General features: G+C 42.4%; 1 protein-coding gene across 3 annotated transcripts in view; it reads right to left on the minus strand.

The window, feature by feature from the left end:
• The window catches only part of LOC139160295 (LHFPL tetraspan subfamily member 4 protein), a 107,106-nt gene extending 93,171 nt beyond the window's left edge, over positions 1-13,935 (minus strand). For 2 of the 3 annotated variants that reach the window (XM_070738002.1, XM_070738004.1), the window contains exon 1: positions 13,067-13,878. In XM_070738002.1, coding sequence (XP_070594103.1) covers positions 13,067-13,472 — 406 coding nt within the window. In that variant the 5' untranslated portion in view covers positions 13,473-13,878. Of the gene's footprint in view, positions 1-13,066 lie in introns of all 3 variants that reach the window. The other variant, XM_070738005.1, reaches the window with a different exon arrangement.
• Between the last annotated feature and the right edge of the window lie 7,965 nt (positions 13,936-21,900).

A 21,900-nucleotide genomic window follows, 5' to 3' on the forward strand; every position in this document is an offset into this window, starting at 1 on the left:
TCGTTTCCCCATTTGGAGAGAGAACTCCAGGGTTTTGGAATGAGTTTTGGATGCTCTCCCCTACCTGTGGATTCCCCCATTGCTTTCCTTATGGAAGCAATTATGACAACCAATTAAGTCAGACCAACAGGGCAGCGAAGGTAAATCTCCAGTTCAGACTGACTGATTGCTTTGAAGAGTGCAGATGGTTGATTTTTATTTTTATTTTTTGGTCTTTCTTGTTTTGTTTTGGTTTTTTTTAAAAAAAAAAATTGGAATCCAGGAGTTTCTTTCCTCTTAATTAGATTCCACTTCCTTTGAAGGGGGCAGAGTCCCTATTGTCTGAAACTGGAGTTTCCTAGGAAGCGCTAATTAGTGCCTTCTCTGATTTGTGAGCCACTAATTAGATCTCAAACATTTAAAGTGTTTTCAAACAGAGACATTGTCTAGGTTTGAAATTGCATTTATGCCTGGGATTCCTTTTCCAGGCAGTAATGTGAAATGACCTTAAGCCCAGCTCGTTCTCGGAATACTTCAGTGAGCAATTTAGAATGCAGCGTTTTAATGTGAATTGTTGTTATGTGGTTATATTAGCTAGAGGTTTTTTCCCCCCTGAGTTGATTAACTGTAAATGTAAGTGAAAATGTTTTAGTTATGTCTGCTTAAATGTTTTGGGTAAAAGTACTGAATACAGATGTCTAAACAATTTTTATTCTCCATAAAAACATGTCTGTTTGTGTATGTATGTTTCTCTCTGTGTGTCTGTTTGTGTGTGTCTGTGTTTTCATGTGTGAACTTTAGTTTGTTTACAGTGTTTAGTTTGTTTTTGCTCCTTCTTATGTGCTCACACTCTCTCTTTTTTCTTCTTAAAGTTGCTTCAAGCACCCTTTTTTCCCTCATCTTTGTGAATTCCACAAATGGAGAATTTGTGTCGTACTTTAACCTGAAGCATTGCTCTTTATTCTTCTGCTACTTACTTACAATACTCACATGAGTGTCTGGGTGTCCATGTGCCGCCTCTAAGTAGGTTGAGGCAGGCAGGGTTCCCTTGGGTCCCATTTGTTGGGGGTCAAGGGAAAGGGAGGGTTTTGCCTTCTCCTTCTACTCAAGATCCCCATGGACAATTGGTGGGCCACTGTGGGACACAGAATGCTGGACTCGATGGGTTTTAGCCAGATTCAGCAGGGCTCTTCTTATGTTCTTGAGATAATTTGAGCCTGGTCATTTGTGTCACAAATGAGAACTCTGGGCTGATTTGTTGTTTGATCCATTGGTTGGTTTTCCTGATTATCTAGGGCAGTGATTTTCAACCTTTTTTGAGCCGTGGCACATTTTTTACATTTACGAAACCCTGGGGCACATTGAGCGGGGGGGGGGGGGGGGCTAAAAAAAGTTTGGACAAAAAAATTCTCCCTCTCTCTCTTTCTCCCCTTCACTCTATTTCTTTCTCCATCCCTCTTTCTCTCCCTTCCTTCCTCTTTCTTTCTCTCCATCCCTCTTTCTTTCTCTTCCTTCCTTCCTCTCTTTTTTGCTCTCTTTCTCTCTCCCTCCCTCCCTCCCTTTATGTCTTTCTCTCTCTCTCTCCTTCCCTCCCTCTCTTTCTCTCTCTCTCTCTCTTGCTTTCTTTCTCTCTTTCTCTCTATCTCTCTTTCTTTTGTTTTCTCTCTCTCTTGCTTGCTTTCTCTCTCTTGTTCTCTTTCTCTCTCTCTCCTTTTAGCTGTCTTTCTCTCTCTCTCTCTTTCTTTCTTTCTTTCTCTTTCTTTCTTTCTTTCTCTCTGAGCTTTGCGGCACACCTGACCATGTCTCGCAGCACACTAGTGTGCCATGGCACACTGGTTGAAAAACACTGATCTAGGGTACTCTCGAGAGTCTTTTCCAACCTAAAGTTCAAAGGCATCAATATTCTTCCTATCCTGCTTCTTAAAAGTCCAACTTTTACTTCTATACTGTCACAGGGAATACCATGGCTTGAACGATTCTGATTAAGAGTTGGAAGGAACTTCTAGTCCTATCTCCTCCTTAAGCAGGAAATCTTAAACCATTTTAGAAAAGCAGTTGTCCAATCTCTTCTTAAACCCTCCAGTAATGGAACACTCACACTTCTGGAGCAGAGATCTTCAAACTTGGCAACTTTAAAACTTGTGGACTTCAATTCACAGAATTCTTCAGCCAGCATGCTGGCTGGAGAATTCTGGGAGTTGAAGTCCGCAAGTCTTAAAGTTGCCATGTTTGGTGATCCCTGTTCTGGAGGCAAGCCATTTCACTGATTAATTCTTCTAACCATCATGAAATTTCTTAGTTCTGGGTTGTTTCTTTCCTTCATTAGTTTCCATCCATTGCTTCTTGGCCTTCCTTCAGGTGCTTTGGAGAATATGATGACCCTTTCCTCTTTGTGGTGACCCCTGAGACATAGGAACACTGCTATCCTGTCACCCCCAGTTCTTCTTTTCATTAAACTAGACATACCCAATTCCTGCAACTGTTTTTCATATTTTTTACTTTCCAGTCTTCTAATCATCTTTGTTGTTCTTCTCTATACTGCCTTCTCTTTCTGCTCAAGATCCCCATGGACAATTGGTGGGCCATTGTGTGACACGGAATGCTGGACTCGATAGGTTTTGGCCTGATTCAGCATGGCTCTTCTCATGTTCTTATTGGTAGACCAAAGGATGATATGACATCCCGTTTAGAAACATAGAAAACATAGAAGATTGATGGCAGAAAAAGAGCTCATGGTCCATCTAGTCTGCCCTTATACTATTTCCTGTATTTTATCTTAGGATGGATATATGTTTATCCCAGGCATGTTTAAATGCAGTTACTGTGGATTTACCAACCACGTCTGCTGGAAGTTTGTTCCAATCATCTACTACTCTTTCGGTAAAATAATATTTTCTCACGTTGCTTCTGATCTTCCCCCCAACTAACCTCAGACTGTGCCCCCCTGTTCTTGTGTTCACTTTCCTGTTAAAACACTTCCCTCTTCTATCCTTACATTATGTGAATGGAAAATACAATTTTAAATTGCACAACTGCACAACCACACAAATCTAGCCCAGAAAACAATCGTACCCATCACTGATGAATTCACTCTTTTGATTTACCACTTCTGGAAAAAAAGAGGCTATAAGGGTTCTGACGAATGCCCTAATTAAACCATGAGCCTCGAGCCAAGTTTTAAAAGAAATCTAAAGAAAAGAGAGCAGGCTAGGGATGCTTTGCAGGATGACACAAGCAGTGGCCGGCTAAGAGTCCTCTAATATTTAGAATTTAAATTGTGTTGTCCTCCTAAATTAATTCTAAATTAATACCTTTAGATAACTCAAGGCAGGCAGAAAATTGGATGTCCTTTTGCAGAACAGATACTCTACTAGTACCTTGTATATAAATATTGTTATATCTTTGTATACCACCAATATGTACTTGACAAAACAAATAAACAAATAAATAAATAAATTGAGAAACTATTTCCTTTGCCTTCCCTGTATTCTTTTTATTAGTTTATTGGTTTTTCCAAAAAAAAAAAAAGATAAAAAGAAATATTTCTCATATTTTTTTTACAAATCATAATCTGTGTCTATTACATTTCAGGTTTACCCTATATGTTCTATTAAATTGTATATATTCAGATACATTTATAATAAGTGGAACAGAAAAGAAAAAGAAATAGCAATAAGCATAAATATCTTTAATTCTATCTAATAAAAAGGAAAGAAAAAAGTAATTGTTATTCATAGATACTTGTTTTGTCTATCACTATTGCTACATATTTATTTTATTTCTATGTACACTATGCCTTTCTTATATTCTTATTGTTAATTTTGAGGACATTTGAAAAGTTTTGGGAAAAGACTAAATGTTGGATACGGCAAATGAAATATTGGCTTCCATTGCCCTCCTCAATAAGGTATCATCCCAGTCTTATTCTAAACCAGGGGTGTTGAACTCGAGGCCTGAGGCAGTGGTGGGTTGCTGCATATTCGGACCAGTTCTGATGTACCTAGTGGAAATTTCTACCCATTCGTCAACTACTCAAGACTCACTTATACCGCCAGGCATGGGGGAGTTGAGACACCTTTCCCCCAGGCTTTTTTATACTTTTTTTTATGTTTGGTATGAATGTGCTGTTTGGTTTTTTTTTAAAATAATGATAGGGTTTTATATGTTTTTAATATTAGATTTGTTCCACTGCTATATTGTTTTTATTGCTGTTGTGAGCCGCCCCGAGTCTTTGGAGAGGGGCGGCATACAAATCTAATAAGTAAGTAAGTAAGTAAATAAGTAAGTAAGTAAGTAAGTAAGTAAGTAAGTAAGTAAGTAAGTAAGTAAGTAAGTAAATAAATAAACAAACACACACACACACACACACACACACACACATAAATAAATAAATCCGGCAGCAATGGCTGGTTGTCCACACCCATGAACTAGTTCTCTGGTCACCGCAGCTGGCAAAGAACCCTCTGCGCATATGCAGAGGCTTCTACGCATGCGCAGAACATCATTTGTGGGATGTGATGGGGCACACACACTTCAGTCGTGATGCAAACTGGTAGGGAAGGTAAGTGGAACCCACCCCTGACCCGGGGTCGGGATCCAGCTCACAGGTTGATTAGATCTGGCTTGCAGGGCCACCCTGGGAAGAGTGAAGGATTGGCCTGCAGTGCCTCTCCCAGAGAAAACAGAGCTCGGGAGGGCCACATATGAATCCTCCCAAGGTCCGTTTTCACTGGCAGAGGATTGCATGAGGCCCTTGCAGCTGAAAACGGAGCTTGGGAGCCTGTTTTCGCTGGCAGAGTGCTCGGGCTGCCACAGGCGCCCGCAACACGAGTGACACCGAGCTGGCCACACCCACTATGGTCCCCCAAGGTCAAATGTAGTCCTCAACGAAATCGAGTTGGACACCCCTGATCTAAAGGGTTAAATAAGGTCCAGGAGGGAAGTGTTTTTAATAGGAAAGTGAACACAAGAACAAGGGGGCACAATCTGAAGTTAGTTGGGGGAAAGATCAAAAGCAACATGAGAAAATATTATTTTACTGAAAGAGTAGTAGATCCTTGGAACAAACTTCCAGCAGACATGGTAGATAAATCCACAGTAACTGAATTTAAACATGCCTGGGATGAACATATATCCATCCTAAGATAAAATACAGAAAATAGTATAAGGGCAGACTAGATGGACCATGAAGTCTTTTTAGATTAGATTAGATTAGATTTATTGGATTTATATGCTGCCCCTCTCCGCAAACTCGGGGCGGCTCACAACAATAATAAAAAACAGCACAGTACATAATACCAAATCCAATGCCCACCAATCTAATTACAATTTAAAATTAGTAATCTCATAAAAACAGTATATATAAAAAACAGGCACACAGTCAATCAATCAACAAAACAACATGAGCAAGGGGGAGGTGTTTTAGTTCCCCCATGCCTGACGGCAGAGGTGGGTCTTAAGGAGTTTACGAAAGGCAGGGAGGGTGGGGGCAATCCTAATCTCAGGGGGGAGCTGGTTCCAGAGGGTCGGGGCCCCCACAGAGAAGGCTCTTCCCCTGGGTCCCGCCAGACGACATTGTTTAGTCGACGGGACCCGGAGAAGGCCAACTCTGTGGGACCTAACCGGTCGCTGGGATTCGTGCGGCAGGAGGCGGTCCCGAAGATATTCTGGTCCGGTGCCATGAAGGGCTTTATAGGTCATAACCAACACTTTGAATTGTGACCGGAAACTGATCGGCAACCAATGCAGACTGCGGAGTGTTGGAGTGATATGGGCATACTTGGAGAAGCCCATAATTGCTCTCGCAGCTGCATTCTGCACGATCTGAAGTTTCCGAACACTTTTCAAAGGTAGCCCCATGTAGAGAGCGTTACAGTAGTCGAGCCTCGAGGTGATGAGGGCATGAGTGACTGTGAGCAATGACTCCCGGTCCAAATAGGGCCGCAACTGGCGCACCAGGCGAACCTGGGCAAACGCCCCCCTTGCCACAGCTGAAAGGTGTTTTTCTAATGTGAGCTGTGGATCGAGGAGGACGCCCAAGTTGCGGACCCTCTCTGAGGGGGTCAATAATCCCCCCCAGGGTAATGGACAGACAGATAGAATTGTCCTTGGGAGGCAAAACCCACAGCCACTCCGTCTTGTCTGGGTTGAGTTTGAGTTTGTTGACACCCAACAGCCTCCAGGCACCGGCACATCACTTCCACTGCTTCGTTGACTGGACATGGGGTGGAGATGTACAACTGGGTATCATCGGCATATTGATGATACCTCACCCCATGCCCTTGGATGATCTCGCCCAGCGGTTTCATGTAGATATTAAATAGCAGGGGGGAGAGGACCGACCCCTGAGGCACCCCACAAGGGAGAAACCTCGGGGTCGACCTCTGACCCCCCACTAACACCGACTGCGACCGACCGGAGAGGTAGGAGGAGAACCACTGAAGAACAGTGCCTCCCACTCCCAACCCCTCCAGCCGGCGCAGAAGGATACCTTGGTCGATGGTATCGAAAGCCGCTGAGAGGTCAAGGAGCACCAGGACAGAGGACAGGCCCCTGTCCCGGGCCCGCCAGAGATCATCCATCAACGCGACCAAAGCAGTTTCCGTGCTGTAGCCGGGCCTGAATCCAGATTGCTGAGGACCTAGATAATCGGCTTCTTCCAAGGACCGTTGGAATTGAAGTGCCACCACCTTCTCAACAACTTTCCCCATGAAGGGAAGGTTGGAGACTGGACGGTAGTTATTAAGCACGGCTGGGTCCAGGGAGGGCTTCTTGAGGAGGGGGCGCACAACCGCCTCCTTATAAAGGGGCGGAAAGGACCCCCTCCCCAAGGAGGCGTTGACAATCTCCTGGACCCAGCTCCGTGTCACCCCTCGACTGGCCGAAACCAGCCAAGAGGGACACGGATCCAGTAGACAGGCGGCGGAACTCACAGCTCCAATGGCCTTGTCCACTTCATCAGGTGTCACCAAGTCAAACTCCTCCCAGACAGATGGACAAAGACGTTTAGCCCCAGTCACCTCGACTGACTCATTGTCAGTCGACTCTGTTTCACAATTGGAGTCAAGGTCCGCTCGGATCCGGGCGATTTTTTCTGCCGTCAGTCTTCTATGTTTCTATGTTTCTAAACTGTTCCCAAATGTTTACTTTGTGCGGCCATCTTGATTTGCCTCTTAGCCTATTCAGACCGCATGTACAGTATATGATGCCAAGACTAAACGGATCTCAGCTAATGAACATTCAAACTGTTACCTGATTATATGGTTAGCTTGCAAGTTCTTTAAATAAGTAACTTTATCTGTCCAAGACAAACTTTTGTGAATCAGCTATTTGGTAAGGGAGATAATATTTATTTATTTATTTATTTATTTATTGATTGATTGATTAGATTTGTATGCCGCCCCTTTCCGTAGACTCGGGGCGGCTCACAAAACAATAAAAACAGTTTATAACAAATCTAATAATTTACAATATAAAATATTGCAAATTATTTGGGGGAATTATCAATGACGAACCTACGGTATGGCTTCCACAGGTGGCATGTAGAGCAGTATTTGCTGGAACATGAGCCGTTGCCCTAGCTCAGTTCCAACGTGCATGTGTGTGCCGGCCAGCTGATTTTTGGCTCTCACAGAGGCTTTGGGAGGGCGTTTTTGGCTTCCAGAGTAGGGAAAGATGAGGGTGTTTTTATCCTCCCCCAGCTCCAGGAAAGTCTTTGGAGCCTCAGGAGGGTGAAACACGAGCCTACTGGGCCCACTAGAAGTTGGGAAACAGGCCATTTCCAGCCTCCAGAGGACCTCCAGAGCGGGAAGCTGTTTTCGCCCTCCCTAGCCATTAAATTATGGGTGTGGGCGCTCGCGCATGTATGATAGCACGTGCCCATGCTCCTTCAACACCCGAGGGGAAAAAGATTCACCATCACTGACCTTTGGAACGGGTCCAAAGACAAGCTACAACAATGGTGGAAGGTCTTAAGCATAAAACGTAACAGGAAAGACTTCATGAACTCAATCTGTATAGTCTGGAGGACAGAAGGAAAAGGGGGGACATGATCGAAACATTTAAATATGTTAAAGGGTTAAATAACGTTCAGCAGGGAAGTGTTTTTAATAGGAAAGTGAACACAAGAACAAGGGGACACAATCTGAAGTTAGTTGGGGGAAAGATCAAAAGCAACATGAAAAAATATTATTTTACTGAAAGAGTAGTAGATCCTTGGAACAAACTTCCAGCAGACGTGGTAGATAAATCCACAGTAACTGAATTTAAACATGCCTGGGATAAACATATATCCATCCTAAGATAAAATACAGAAAATAGTATAAGGGCAGACTAGATGGACAATGAGGTCTTTTTCTGCCATCAGTCTTCTATGTTTCTAGACTCATGGGTTCAATATGATAATGTTTCTTCTTTAAAAAAAAAAACACCAAACGTATCCCTATTATTTAGCCAAGAGAAAATTCTGCCTTCAGTAAATATTTTGAAAATGTCATCTCTTTGGCAACTATTTTATTAACTCTCTTTAGTTCAATCATTATTCATTACCTATGCAGTTGATAGGCTAAAAAGGCCTTTATACCTTCTGGTATGCCATCACTATGCTTTTAATGGCTCTACAAACTCTTTCTTTGCCACGTTCTAATGTTTTGCTCTCTGGCAGCTAAAATCAATAGTTTTCATTGTGGTGATTTATTCTGAACTCCCAGTTACAGTGAATGGACAGAATACTGCTGGATTCTGGGGAGAAAATGGAAATAATTGGCCAAAAAGAAATAATAAAGACATCATATGCAATCAAACATGTTAGATGCAATTCTGAGTAGAATTCCTATTCTTGAAAGCTTCTATATTCAAATTCTAGCCACATTTTCTTCCAGTATACTGTACTGGGATAATGAGAACAGCAGTACGATGTTAAAAAAAAATAAAGCATTAATATGGACTACCTTTTTAGGACTACAAAGTCCCAGGATCATTTTTTTAATTGAACAAGAAATTTGCAGTATGAAATTTCTGCCACATGTAGCTATTCAATTGAAAATTCTATAGGGCCATTGTATTATTTTATGGCATTTCCGTAATCTGAAAGAGTCCTCCACCTATAAAAACTTCAGCTTTTGGGATTCCCAGCAAGAGCCGGGCTAGCTGTAGAATTCTGGAAATGGAAGTTCTCACATCTGGAAAGCATCAGGTTTAGGGAAGGCTGTGCTACATTAAAACCCACCTCTGCCATCAGACATGGGGAAATTGATTCCCCTGGGCCGTTTCTGTTTTATGTATGGTTTGTCTGAGATGTATGACTGTCTTTTATATTAAGGGTTTTAAATTGTTTTTAATCACTGGATTTGTACTGTTTTGTTGTTGTGAGCCGCTCCGACTCTTCGGAGAGGGGCAGCATACAAATCTAATAAATAACAACAACAACAACAACAACAATAATAATAATAATTCCTTCTTTTCTGTCTAAGCAATTCAATTATTTGAACTTCTACTACATTATATCTGTCATGGAAGGAAAGCATTGTTTGTCCACATCTGCGAGTTCAGTCATAGCTATGCAAATTCCTCAAAAATTTAAGCACGAGCATCTAAATGGTTTTGCTAGGAGCGAGGAATCTGTTCCCTTCAAAGTTTTGCTGAATTATGACCAACCATGATAGCCAGTGGTTAAGAAATTCTGAAATTACAAGTCAGTAACATTTTGGAGGACTATAACCTCTATTTGTCAGGCCCTAAGATCCCTCCAAGAGCCTGACAAATGAGTTATTTCCATTTTCCTTTATTGTTCCTTACTTATAGACAATCCCAGCGACCGGTTAGGTCCTACAGAGTTGGCCTTCTCTGAGTCCCGTTGACTAAGCAATGTTGTTTGGCGGGACCCAGGAGAAGAGCCTTCTCTGTGGTCGCCCCAACCCTCTGAAACCAGCTCCCCCTAGATATCAGAGTTGCCCCCACCCTCCTTGCCTTTCGCAAACTCCTTAAAACCCACCTCTGTCATCAGGCATGGGGGAATTGAAATTTCACTTCCCCCTAGGCTTATAGAATTTATACATGGTATGCTTGTGGTTCTTTAAATTGGGGTTTTTAAGATTATTTTTAATATTAGATTTGTTTACATTGTCTTTTTGTTGTTGTTAACCGCCCCAAGTCTTTGGAGAGGGGCGGCATACAAATCTAATAAATAAAATAAATAAATAAATAAAAATATTGCCAAATTAAAGCCGTGCTGTTATGTTGCTTCACCGTATTTGCATCAATGGAAAGATACTGAGAATTACTACGGAGGAGTCATCTTAACTTTCTTTCTCCTAATTAAACTATCTTAACTTCATTGTCTCTTGGTCCTTCTGAGTGCAGCCTCTCCCTCCCAGGAATCCAGACTACATTCCACCACACTATCCCTGTAATGCACCTATGGCCCCATTTAATTCTCTGGCTTTACATCATATCTGCCATTAGGTTTTTTCCTAGCATACAGCAGACTTTCTCAACTTGATGCTCTTCAAATGTGGTAGACTTCAACTCCTACAACAGTGGTCTTCAAACTTGGCAAATTTAAGATTTGTGGGGAATTCCAGAATTCTCCAGCCAGCATAGCTGAGGACGCTTGTCCTGGAATCTTAGCTAACATCTGGAAGACATCAAATCAGAGAAAATCAGCTCGGAAGAACTGGAAACTAGCATTGGTACCTGCATTTTTCGATCACTCACAAAACAGCCACTATGAAGAGAAGTCCTATCATCATGGTCCCAGACTTAATGAAGCTTAATTCAGACCCCAGAAAGCCTTTTTATTGATCCATTAGTTCTTTTTAGAGAGTCTGCTTTCTGCTGATCAGACATTAATTCACCACTTTATGCCTCTATCCTGAGCTTAGCTCATTTGGGATTCGTGTCTTTCTTCCTTAAGCAAATCTAGCAGTTGGATTTGAGCCCACTGCATAGATTTGAAAATGCCTTTATAATGTGGAGGTAAACTTTCCACCTTCATTTTATTGGAGATATATCTTGTTAGTCCTTCGTTTTCATCACATATTTGCTAAAATCTCCCATAGTTTCAGACAACAGTTTTATTCCAACACTATATTCACCTTTATACCATAACTTTTGTCTGCCTTATTTTTTTTTAAGTTGAAAAATTGAATCCTTGTCCTTTATTATTTTTCTACCTTTTATAGTTTTCCTGAACATTCATATTATTCAGTAGAGTTCACACAATATAGTTAATTTGGCAATGTAATTATTCCATTGCCTGGGTTTGCACAATAAGTTGAACTATAAAGAAATGTACTGGACTTGCATAACACCTATGCCATAGACAACTGACCAAGATTAAAGTTAACCAAGTTTAGTATCTTGTATAAATGAAGGTTGTGGGTCTTTTAAGTGTTCTGGTTAAGTATATGTCAGTCTCTTGGGCTTTCAGTACCATGGACAGAAGCTTGGAAGCTTGACTAATTTATCAGTTCCTGTACCTGACTCGCTGTAAAAAAGAGTTTGGCCCTTCTAACTTTTTTAAAAATCAGGTTTTTAATCTGGTTCAAACTAATGGTGATGGGTTTTACTTTTTATTTATGCTGAACTTTTAATTGAACAAGTAAATACAATTTATTTACTATTCAAAGCTAAAAACTGTTTTGGGCAACCTATTTGCAAAAAGATTTGGATATATCAGTGTTTCATTTGCCACTAAACTAATCCCAGATGAAATTACACCAACATTAAAAAAAACCAATTTGATGGAGTCACATACAAACCATTCATATGCTGCATAAAGCCCCCCACACATACCCCTAAAACACACATCTCTGTGACTCCTAGAACTGTCACAAACATTGCACAAACTAAAGTAAACAAGTCTGTTCCAGTAGACCCAAAGACATCTGGAGATGTCACTCAGATGTCACTCATTGAACGGGACAAGAATTTTATAGGCTCAGAAGAGTTTGAATACCTTCTATATGTTTTGCACCTCAGTCCCCCAAATCCCCTTGCCAATGATCACGTCGAATGGTTTGATGGTAAATGAAGTGCAATTTATCTAAGGCAGAATGGAATTGTTTACCAGCGGTCTACAGAATCTCATTCATAGTTTGTGCTTGTTTTAAGGGGCCTTTTCAAACCTTCCACATATGGTAAAGTTTATAATTTCTATACTATTACCAAACTTCATACTTTGAAAATACAATGTACAGGCCTTCCCTCCTGCCCCCAATACAGCCAAAAAGTTATTCATTGAAGGTCTACAGAATCTCATTCATATGTTTGTTTTAAGGGGCCTTCCCAAACCTTCCACATATGATGAAGAGACACTGATGAAGAGTTTATTGTATCTATCCTATTACCAAGCTTCCTACTTTGAAAATATAAAGTACAGGCCTTCCTTTCTTCCCCCAATAGGGAAGAGACACTGTACTACATGAGTTTATGGTATCTATGCTATTACCAAACTCCCTACTTTCCTGCCCCCAATACAGCCAAAGAGTTATTCATTGAAGGTCTACAGAATCTCATTAATCGTTTATGTTTGCTTTAAGGGTCCTTCTCAAACCTTCCACATATGGTGAAAACACACTGTAATACAAGAGTCTATGGTATGTATGCTATTACCAAACTTCCTGCTTTGAAAATACAAAGCACAGGTCTTCCCCTCTGCCCTCAATAGTGAAGGAACGGTATACTATAAGAGTTTATGGTATCTATGCTATTACCAAGCTTTCTACTTTGAAAACGCAATATACAGGCCTTCCCTTCTGCCCCCAATTACACCCAAATAGTTATTCATTGAAGGTCTTCCACCTTAAGAAAAAAGTCATTTCATCCCCTTACGTTGGCTATTCAGATCACTTCTCTTGCCCCCCCCCCTTTAGTTCTCCCTTCTTAGCAGGGAAGTCCTCCCACTCATTCTCTTTTAGCCTCCGCTTTCTCCTTTCCTATTTCAGTTTCCTGTCGTTAATTGGGTGGAGAGGGGATGGAAAGGGGGAGGGGATACAAGGTTTGGTGGAGAGATCTTTTTTTGCCAAGGTTGGGGGAGGTGGGGGAGGGGAAGGAACTGATTCTCTACCCCCCCCCTTTATTACCTTACCTGCCAGTAGCTGCATCCAAGCACAGATCTTGTAGACCGTGGCCGTGTTGCAGAAGAAGAAGAGGGCGAAGCAGGTGATGCAGCCCAAGATCAGCACCATGGAGAGCAGCACGAAGAAGGAGGCGGCCTTGAAGGCGCCCGAGGGGATGCTGCGGAAGTCGGCGAAGGAGCCCTGGCAGGTGAGTTCCCGGTTGTTGCCTTCGTTGCCCACGCAGTAGTGGAAGAGGCCGAAGTAGCCCGGCTTGGGCGTGCTGACGCTGTCGCCGATCCAGTAAGGCTGGATGAAGACCACCACGTTGATGATGGCGAAGCAGATGGTGAAGATGGCCCAGAGGACGCCAATGGCCCGCGAGTTCCGCATGTAGTTGTCATGGTACAGTTTGGAGGCCTCCTGCGACGGCAGCATCGTGGCCACCCCCGGGGGAGGCGGCCGAGGGTTGCCCCCGGCCGGCGCCGACACGGAGAAGGCGGGCGCTTCTTCCCCACTTGGGGCCGCTCAAGAGAGAAGCCAAGGGGGCCCTGCGAGGGGCCAGGCCATGGGGCCCCGGCCTGTCAAGGCAGGCGGGCCGGGAAGCCCCCTTTTAAAGGCGCCGGCTCGCTCCCTGCGGGTTCAGCCGCGACTCCATCTTGCTGCCGCTGCCTTTTAAGGGCTCCTGCTTGGCTGGCCGGCCGGCGGTGGGTTGCTGGGTCTCCCGGTCCGCTCGCTCGCTCGCTTGCTTCTCTCTCTCTCTCCCTGGCTCTCACGGCGGCGGAGAGATGCGCGACGGCGCGCACGCGCGCCCAGGCCCAGGAGGGAGGGAGGGAGGGAAAGTTCCCCAAAAGGAAGGGGGGAGGAGGGGAGAGCAGCGCCACGCGCATGCGCCCCCCCAGCGACGCAGGTCGAGGGAGCCTGAGACCCCCCGGGCGGCATCTTGTTTCTCTCTCTCTCTTCCCCCGCCTCACCTCCTTCACCTGAGGCGGCGAAGGGGGAGCGCGCGAGGAGGTGAGGCAGCGCCACGCGCATGCGCCCCCCAGCGACGCAGGTTGAGTGGAGCCTGAGACCCCCGGGCGGCATTTTGTTTCTCTCTCTCTCCCCTCTCAGGGAGGCTGAGGAGGGGGGAGGGGGAAAACGCGCAGGCTTCCCGCTTTTGCCGCCTGGCGAAAATACGGACGAGCAAACTTAGCCCTTGCTTTCTCTTGAGTCGTCTGTGAACGTTTTTTCCGGCCGATTGACTTTCTCACACCGCCCCCCACAAGCCAAAAACAAAAAAAAGGCGCGGTGGAGAGAGGCGCGGAAGACAAGGAGAGAGGGACGGAGGGGAGATACTCCCCTCCGCCCCTATTTCCTCAGCTGTTCCGAGCCAGCCTTTCATCCCAGCAATAGCCTCTGGGAGAGGAATTTCCCCAGGGCGGCTTCTAGGGGGCATCTTGCGGGTGGTTCCTTTCGTCTCCTCCCTCTTTTTCCACCTGTTGTTTTTTTAAATAGAGTTTTTATTGTTTTTCTCCGCAATACGTCCATACGTGTACATCTTAATTCTTAACAAAATACACGTAGTTATATATTTCTGTTGAATACCCTATGCCAATGTTTCCCAACCTTGGCAACTTGAAGATATCTGGACTTCAACTCCCAAAATTCCCCAGCCAGCAAATGCTGGCTGGGGAATTCTGGGAGTTGAAGTCCAGATATCTTCAAGTTGCCAAGGTTGGGAAACACTGCCCTATACAACAGAATACCCTACGCCAGAGGTAGGTAAAGTTGGCTCTTCTATGACACGTGGACTTCAACTCCCAGAATTCCTGAGCTAAGAATGATTGGCTCAGGAATTCTGGGAGTTGAAGTGCACAAGTCACAGAAGAGCCAACTTTGCCTACCCCTACTCTACGCAACTAGACTTACAACCCTAGGTTTAGAAAGCTCCGAACTACGTTGTCTTAAACATGACCTGAGCATCTGCTACAACATCCTTCCTGTCAACGACTACTTCAGCTTCAACCACTGCAGGAAATACAACTTTAGTAACCAAGTAGTTAATGCATGGAACTCACTTCCTGACTGTAGTATCATCACCTAACCCCCAAAACTTTACCCTTAAATTATCCACTGTTGACCTCTCCCGATTCCTAAGAGGTCAGTAAGGGGCATGCATAAGTGCACCAGCGTGCCTTCCGTTCCCTGTCCTTATGTTTCTCTCTTACTAGTATCGTGTATATAAATATTGTTACATCTTTGTATACCACCAATATGTACTTGACAAAACAAACAAATAGTACAGGGACCAATATCTTAATTTGCACCTTTTATACATTGATTACCATCCTGTTTCTCCCTTTATATGCTATCACTGCCCTCCCTCTGTCTCCCACTCTTCCCTCTATCTTCTTTCCCCTTCTCTCCCACTTATTTTATTTATTTAGTTAATCAAATTTGTGTATGCCACCCAACTCCTGAGGGACTCTGGGTGGCTCACAACCCCAAAAAGAATTTAAAAAAATAATAAAACACACATTAAAACTCCTTAAAAACAATCTAAAACAATTTAAAACCAACAATTGACTCTATTGTTGTTTACAATGTTACATTGTCTTTATTGCTTTTATTGTTGTAAGACGCCCTGAGTCCTTCGGGAATGGGCGGCATATTAATTTAATAAATGAATGAATGAATAAATGAATGAATGAATGATAAATAAAATAAATAAATAAATACATACATACATACATACATACATTGTTGTGAGCCGCTCCAAGTCTGTGGAGAGATACAAATCTAATAAATAATAATAACAATAATGATAATGATGATGATGATAATAATAATAATAATAATAATAATAATAATAATAATAATGTTCCACAGAGTTGGCCTTCTCCGGGTCCCGTTGACCAAACAATGTCGTTTGGTGGGCCCCAGGGGAAGAGCCTTCTCTGTGGCAGCCCCGGCCCTCTGGAATCAACTCCCCACGGAGATTAGAACTGCCCCCACACTCCTTGTCTTTCGTAAACTACTCAAGACCCACCTATACTGCCAGGCGTGGGGGAGTTGAGACACCTTTCCCCCAGGCTTTTTTATATTTATGTTTGGGTATGTATATGTTGTTTGCTTTTTTAAATATGATAGGGTTTTATGTGCTTTTTAATATTAGATTTGTTTTCGCTGTAATATTGTTTTTATTATTGTTGTGAGCCGCCCTGAGTCTTCGGAGAGGGGCGGCATACAAATCTAATAAATTGAATTGAATTGAATAATAATAATAATAATAATAATAATAATAATAATAATAATAATAACAACAACAACAACAACAACAACAAAAATAATAATAAATAAATAAAATTAAAACAGTTAAAACGATGCATATCATTAATGACTGGATCCCAATGGTATGCCATCAGATCAACAGCCCCAGGCCTACCAGAAAAGCCAGGTCTTTACAGCTTTCCAGAAGGCCAGTAAGGGGGCGGGGCGGTATGGATCTCAGGAGGCAGCTGGTTCCATAAAGTCAGAGGAGCCACAGAACATCAAACCAGCAACAAATCTACTAAACAGCAAACCAGCAATGAATCTACTGTTTAAAAACAGTGTCAAGATCTTGACTGTATACTGAATGTGGTTATCACTGACAGTGTGATTAACCATTTATGAAAAATAGATAACTTCAAACCCTCACCATATAAATGACCAGAAATGTGATTTGTGGATTTCTGAATGCCACTGCTCTCAAATATATATACAGTACATACTTTTTATATATGCTAAGGTTGAATTGGCAATACTGACCTTCTTCAAACAGAACATTGGTTAGAATTGTAGAGTCGAAAGAGACCGAAGAGGTCATGGAGCTCAACTCCCAGCTCACTGCAGGATTTACTACATCATCCTGAGTTCGAAAACCTCCAGTGAAGGAGAAGGAACCTCTTCACATGATAACTATTCATTGATTGACAGCTGTTATTGTCAAGACATTCTTCCTGATCCAGTGTTCCTTCTGCCTCTCCTGCTGTGCAGGACAGGGCAGAAAATACACCACTACTATTCCTTATTCACTTACATGTGAGAAGACACAAAAATACTACTTCATAATGCCTTGGTACACTGCACTTGGAATACTGCATCCAGTTTTGGTTGCCACAAAATAAAAAATATGCTGAATCTTTAGAAAGAGTGCAGAGAAGAGCAACAAAGATGATTGAGGGTGTGGAGGCTAAAACAGAAGAGAATAGAATGGAACGGAACAGAATAGAAAATAGGGTAGGATAGGGCAGGGCAGGGCAGAATAGTATAGAATTAAAATAGTACAGAACAGAAAATAAAATAGAACAGAAAATTAGAATAGAATAGAAAATTAAAATAGAATAGAATAGAAAATAGGATAGGACAGAATAGAATAACAGAAGTCAGTTGGGGGAAAGATCAAAAGCAACATGAGAAAATATTATTTTACTGAAAGAGTAGGAGATCCTTGGAACAAACTTCCAGCAGACGTGGTAGATAAATCCACAGTAACTGAATTTAAACATGCCTGGGATAAACATATACGTATATCCATCCTAAGATAAAATACAGGAAATAGTATAAGGGCAGACTAGATGGACCATGAGGTCTTTTTCTGCCGTCAGACTTCTATGATTTTATGTTTCTATGTTTCAGAGTTGGAAGGGAACTTGGAAGTCTTCTAGTCCAGTGTTTTTCAACCAGTGTGCCGCGACACACTAGTGTGCCGTGAGACATGGTCAGGTGTGCCGCGAAGCTCAGAGAGAGAAAGAAAACAAGAGAGAGATAAAGAAAGAGAGAGAGAAAGAGAGGCAGAAAGAGAAAGAAAGAAAACGAGAGAGAGGGAAAGAAAGCAAGAGAGAGAGAGAAAGAAAGAAAGCAAGAGAGAAAGAACAAGAGAGAAAAAGCAAAGAGAGAGCAAGAGAGCAAGAAAGCAAGAGAGAGAAAGAGGGAGGGAGGGTGGGAGAGAGAAAGACAGAGAGAGGGAGGGAGAAAGAGCAAAAAAGAGAGGAAGGAAGGGAGAGAGAAAGAAAGAGATGGAGAGAGAGAAAAATTTTCTCCAAACTTTTTTTAGCCCCCCCCCCCCCCATTCAATATGCCCCAGGGTTTTGTAAATGTAAAAAATGTGCCGTGGCTCAAAAAAGTTTGAAAATCACTGTTCTAGTCCAACCTTAGTAGTAGTATTGTGGCAAGGTCCCTGAACCTTTTTATTCTGCATTGAGCCAGACTACTTAGAAGCATTGCACCAAATTTGTGTATGGAGATTCGCAGTCATCCAGGTTGTGGTTGTCCTAGGGCTTTTTCAAGTGGCAACTGGACTTTCTGGTTTTTTCTTCGAAGACGTTTTGCTTCTAATGCAAGAAGTTCCTTCAGCTGCCTCTTGGAAATGCACCTTTGGGATTGTACTGAATTCTGCGTATTATATTTTGGGAAAGAACAAACTGAAACATGTTCAAAAGAAGCCAGTGAAGATGATAAAAGAGGCTGAAATGAAAACTGAGGGATGTTTGGAATCAGCGGGTACATATAGCATGGTGAGGACTTTGTGGAGACCTAATAAGTATCTAAAGGACTACCTTGAAATCTTCAAAACTAACACAATTGTTTTCGTGCTCTACGGAGTGGAGAGTTGGTCTCTTGACAGAAAGCCACGTGAAGAGGCTAGAAGCATTTGAAATGTGGATTTACAGCAGGAGTGAAATTCAATTTTTTTCCCCTACTGGTTCTATGGGTATAGCTTGGTGCGCATGGCTGGGGAAGGATACTGCAAAATCCCCATTCCCTCCCCACTCTGGGTCCAGCCAGAGGTGGTATTTGCTGGTTCTTCAAACTACTCAAAATTTCTGCTACCGATTCTGCAGAACCTGTCAGAACCTACTGGATTTCACCCCTGATTTACAGACCGCTACATATAAGTTATGTTGACAAAATCAGAAATGAGGAGGTGATAAACCGCCTGGGAAAGCTAAGGGAAAAAATGAGAACCAGGCAAGGGTTCCTTGTCACCACCTACCCTTTCAGTAAAATGATATTTTCTCACGTTGCTTCTGATCTTTCCCCCAACCAGTGATGGGCCCCTACGGGAACGGTCAGGAACGCAGTTCCGGTAGCAAAATTTGGAGCTCCACCCCAGAGTACCCAATTTGCACTGAAAGATGTTGAAACAAAATGCATAAGCCATGCCCACAGTGTGGTAGTAAAAATTTTGGTAGCCCACCACTGCCCCCAACCAACCTCAGATTGTGCCCCCTTGTCCTTGTGTTCACTTTCCTATTAAAAACACTTCCCTCCTGAACCTTATTTAACCCTTTAACATATTTAAATGTTTCGATCATATCCCCCCCTTTCCCTTCTATCCTATACAGATTGAGTTCATTAAGTCTTTCCTGATAAGTTTTATGCTTAAGACCTTTCACCATTTTTTCCCAAATGTGGTCTCACCAGCGCTCTATACAGCGGGATCACAATATCCCTGCTTATTATACCTCTAGCTATGCAGCCAAGCATTCAACGTCCAAAGATATTTCACCAGAAGAGCCCTTCACTCCTCCACTCGAAACAGAATACCCTACGAAAATAGACTAATAATTCTGGGTCTAGAAAGCTTAGAACTACAGCGCCTAAAACACGATTTAAGTATTGCCCACAAGATCATATGATGCAACGTCCTACCGGTCAATGACTACTTCAGCTTCAACCGCAGCAACACAAGAGGACGCAACAGATTCAAACTTAATATTAGCAGCTCCAAACTTGACTGTAAAAAATATGACTTTAACAATCGAGTTGTCGAAGCGTGGAACTCATTACTGGACTCAATAGTGTCAACCCCTAACCCCCAACATTTCTCCCTTAGACTATCCACGATTGACCTCTCCAGGTTCCTAAGAGGTCGTACATAAGTGCACTAGTGTGCCTTTCATCCCATGTCCAATTGTCTTTCCTTTATCTCATATATCATATATATTTTCTTCCTTTCATATATCTTCTCTATTTTTACACATTATCTTTATATATACAGTATATTACTTCATGTCTATTCTCTTTCATATGTATTGTGTATTGGACAAATGAATAAATAAAATAAATACATAAATAAATAGTTGCTTTCCCTACCGCTTGACTGCACTGTTCACCCATTTTGAGACTGTCAATGGGGAAGCTAGTTTCACTTAACAACCATATTGCGGATTTAACAACTGCAGTGATTCAATTTACAAATGTGGCAAGAAAAAGTCGTCCAATGTGCGGGGGTGGGTAGAACTCACTTAGCAAATTTCTCACCTTGCAACATAAATTTGGGGTGAAATTGTAGCCATAAGTTGAGGACTATTCTTTTATTGAGGCTGGTTATATTAGAATCTTGCAGGTCCATCCAATTGGACTGTATGCCTCTTCCTCCTTACATTTCAGTGAATTAAGGGGGTGCCCTGCGTGAACTGCTTCTGAATATTCTGGTCTTCTGTATTAAAAAAATATTTCAGGGTTTTTATGCCTAGGTAATAGCTCCTGCATATTCCCACCAAGGTGGAATCTACCTTACTCTATAACAGTGATGGCGAAACTTTTTTTCCTTGGGTACCTAAAGAGAGTGTACATGAGTGCCCACACCCATAATTCAATGCCTGGGGAGGGCAAAACTTGACTGTAAAAAATATGACTTCAGTAACCGAGTTGTCGAAGTGTGGAACTCATTACCGGACTCCATAGTGTCATACCCAAACCCCCAACACTTTACCCTTAGATTATCTACGGTTGACCTATCCAAATTCCTAAGAAGTCAGGAAGGGGCAAGTACAAGTGCACTAGAGTGCCTTCTGTCCCCTGTCCTATTGCTCTCCTATATCTCCTATACCTTTCTTCTATTCCTATATCTCTTCTTCTATTTTTTCATTGATATGTTCTATTACTATGGATATTACCGTGGATATTGCCTACCTGGACTTCAGCAAAGCCTTTGATACGGTTCCACATAAAGAGCTGATAGATAAATTAGTGAAGATTGGACTTAATCCCTGGATAGTTCAATGGATTTGCAGCTGGCTGAAGCATAGACATCAGAGAGTTATTGTTAATGGCGAGTATTCTGAGCAGAGTCAGGTTACAAGCGGTGTGCCACAAGGGTCTGTTCTGGGTCCTATTCTTTTTAATATGTTGGTGAGTGACATAGGGGAAGGGTTTGGTAGGGAAAGTTTGTCTATTTGCCGATGACTCTAAAGTGTGCAATAGGGTTGATATTCCTGGAGGGGTCTGTAATATGGTAAATGATTTTAGCTTTACTAGATAAATGGTCAAAGCAATGGAAACTGCAGTTTAATGTTTCCAAATGTAAAATAATGCACTTGGGGAAAATGAATCCTCAGTCTGAGTATTGTATTGGCAGTTCTGGTGTTAGCAAATACTTCAAAAGAAAAGGATTTAGGGGGTAATGATTTCTGACAGTCTCAAAATGGGTGAACAGTGCAGTCAGGCGGTAGGGAAAGCAAGTAGGATGCTTGGCTGCATAGCTAGAGGTATAACAAGCAGGAAGAGGGAGATTATGATCCCGCTATATAGAATGCTGGTGAGACCACATTTGGAATACTGTGTTCAGTTCTGGAGACCTCACCTACAAAAAGATATTGACAAAATTGAACGTGTCCAAAGACGGGCTACAAGAATGGTGGAAGGTCTTAAGCATAAAACGTATCAGGAAAGACTTAATGAACTCAATCTGTATAGTCTGGAGGACAGAAGGAAAAGGGACATGATCGAAACATTTAAATATATTAAAGGGTTAAATAAGGTTCAGGAGGGAAGAGTTTTTAATAGGAAAGTGAACACAAGAACAAGGGGACACAATCTGAAGTTAGTTGGGGGA

This window comes from Erythrolamprus reginae, chromosome 2 (assembly GCF_031021105.1).
Source record: "Erythrolamprus reginae isolate rEryReg1 chromosome 2, rEryReg1.hap1, whole genome shotgun sequence".
NCBI classification, from domain to species: Eukaryota; Metazoa; Chordata; class Lepidosauria; order Squamata; family Dipsadidae; genus Erythrolamprus; species Erythrolamprus reginae.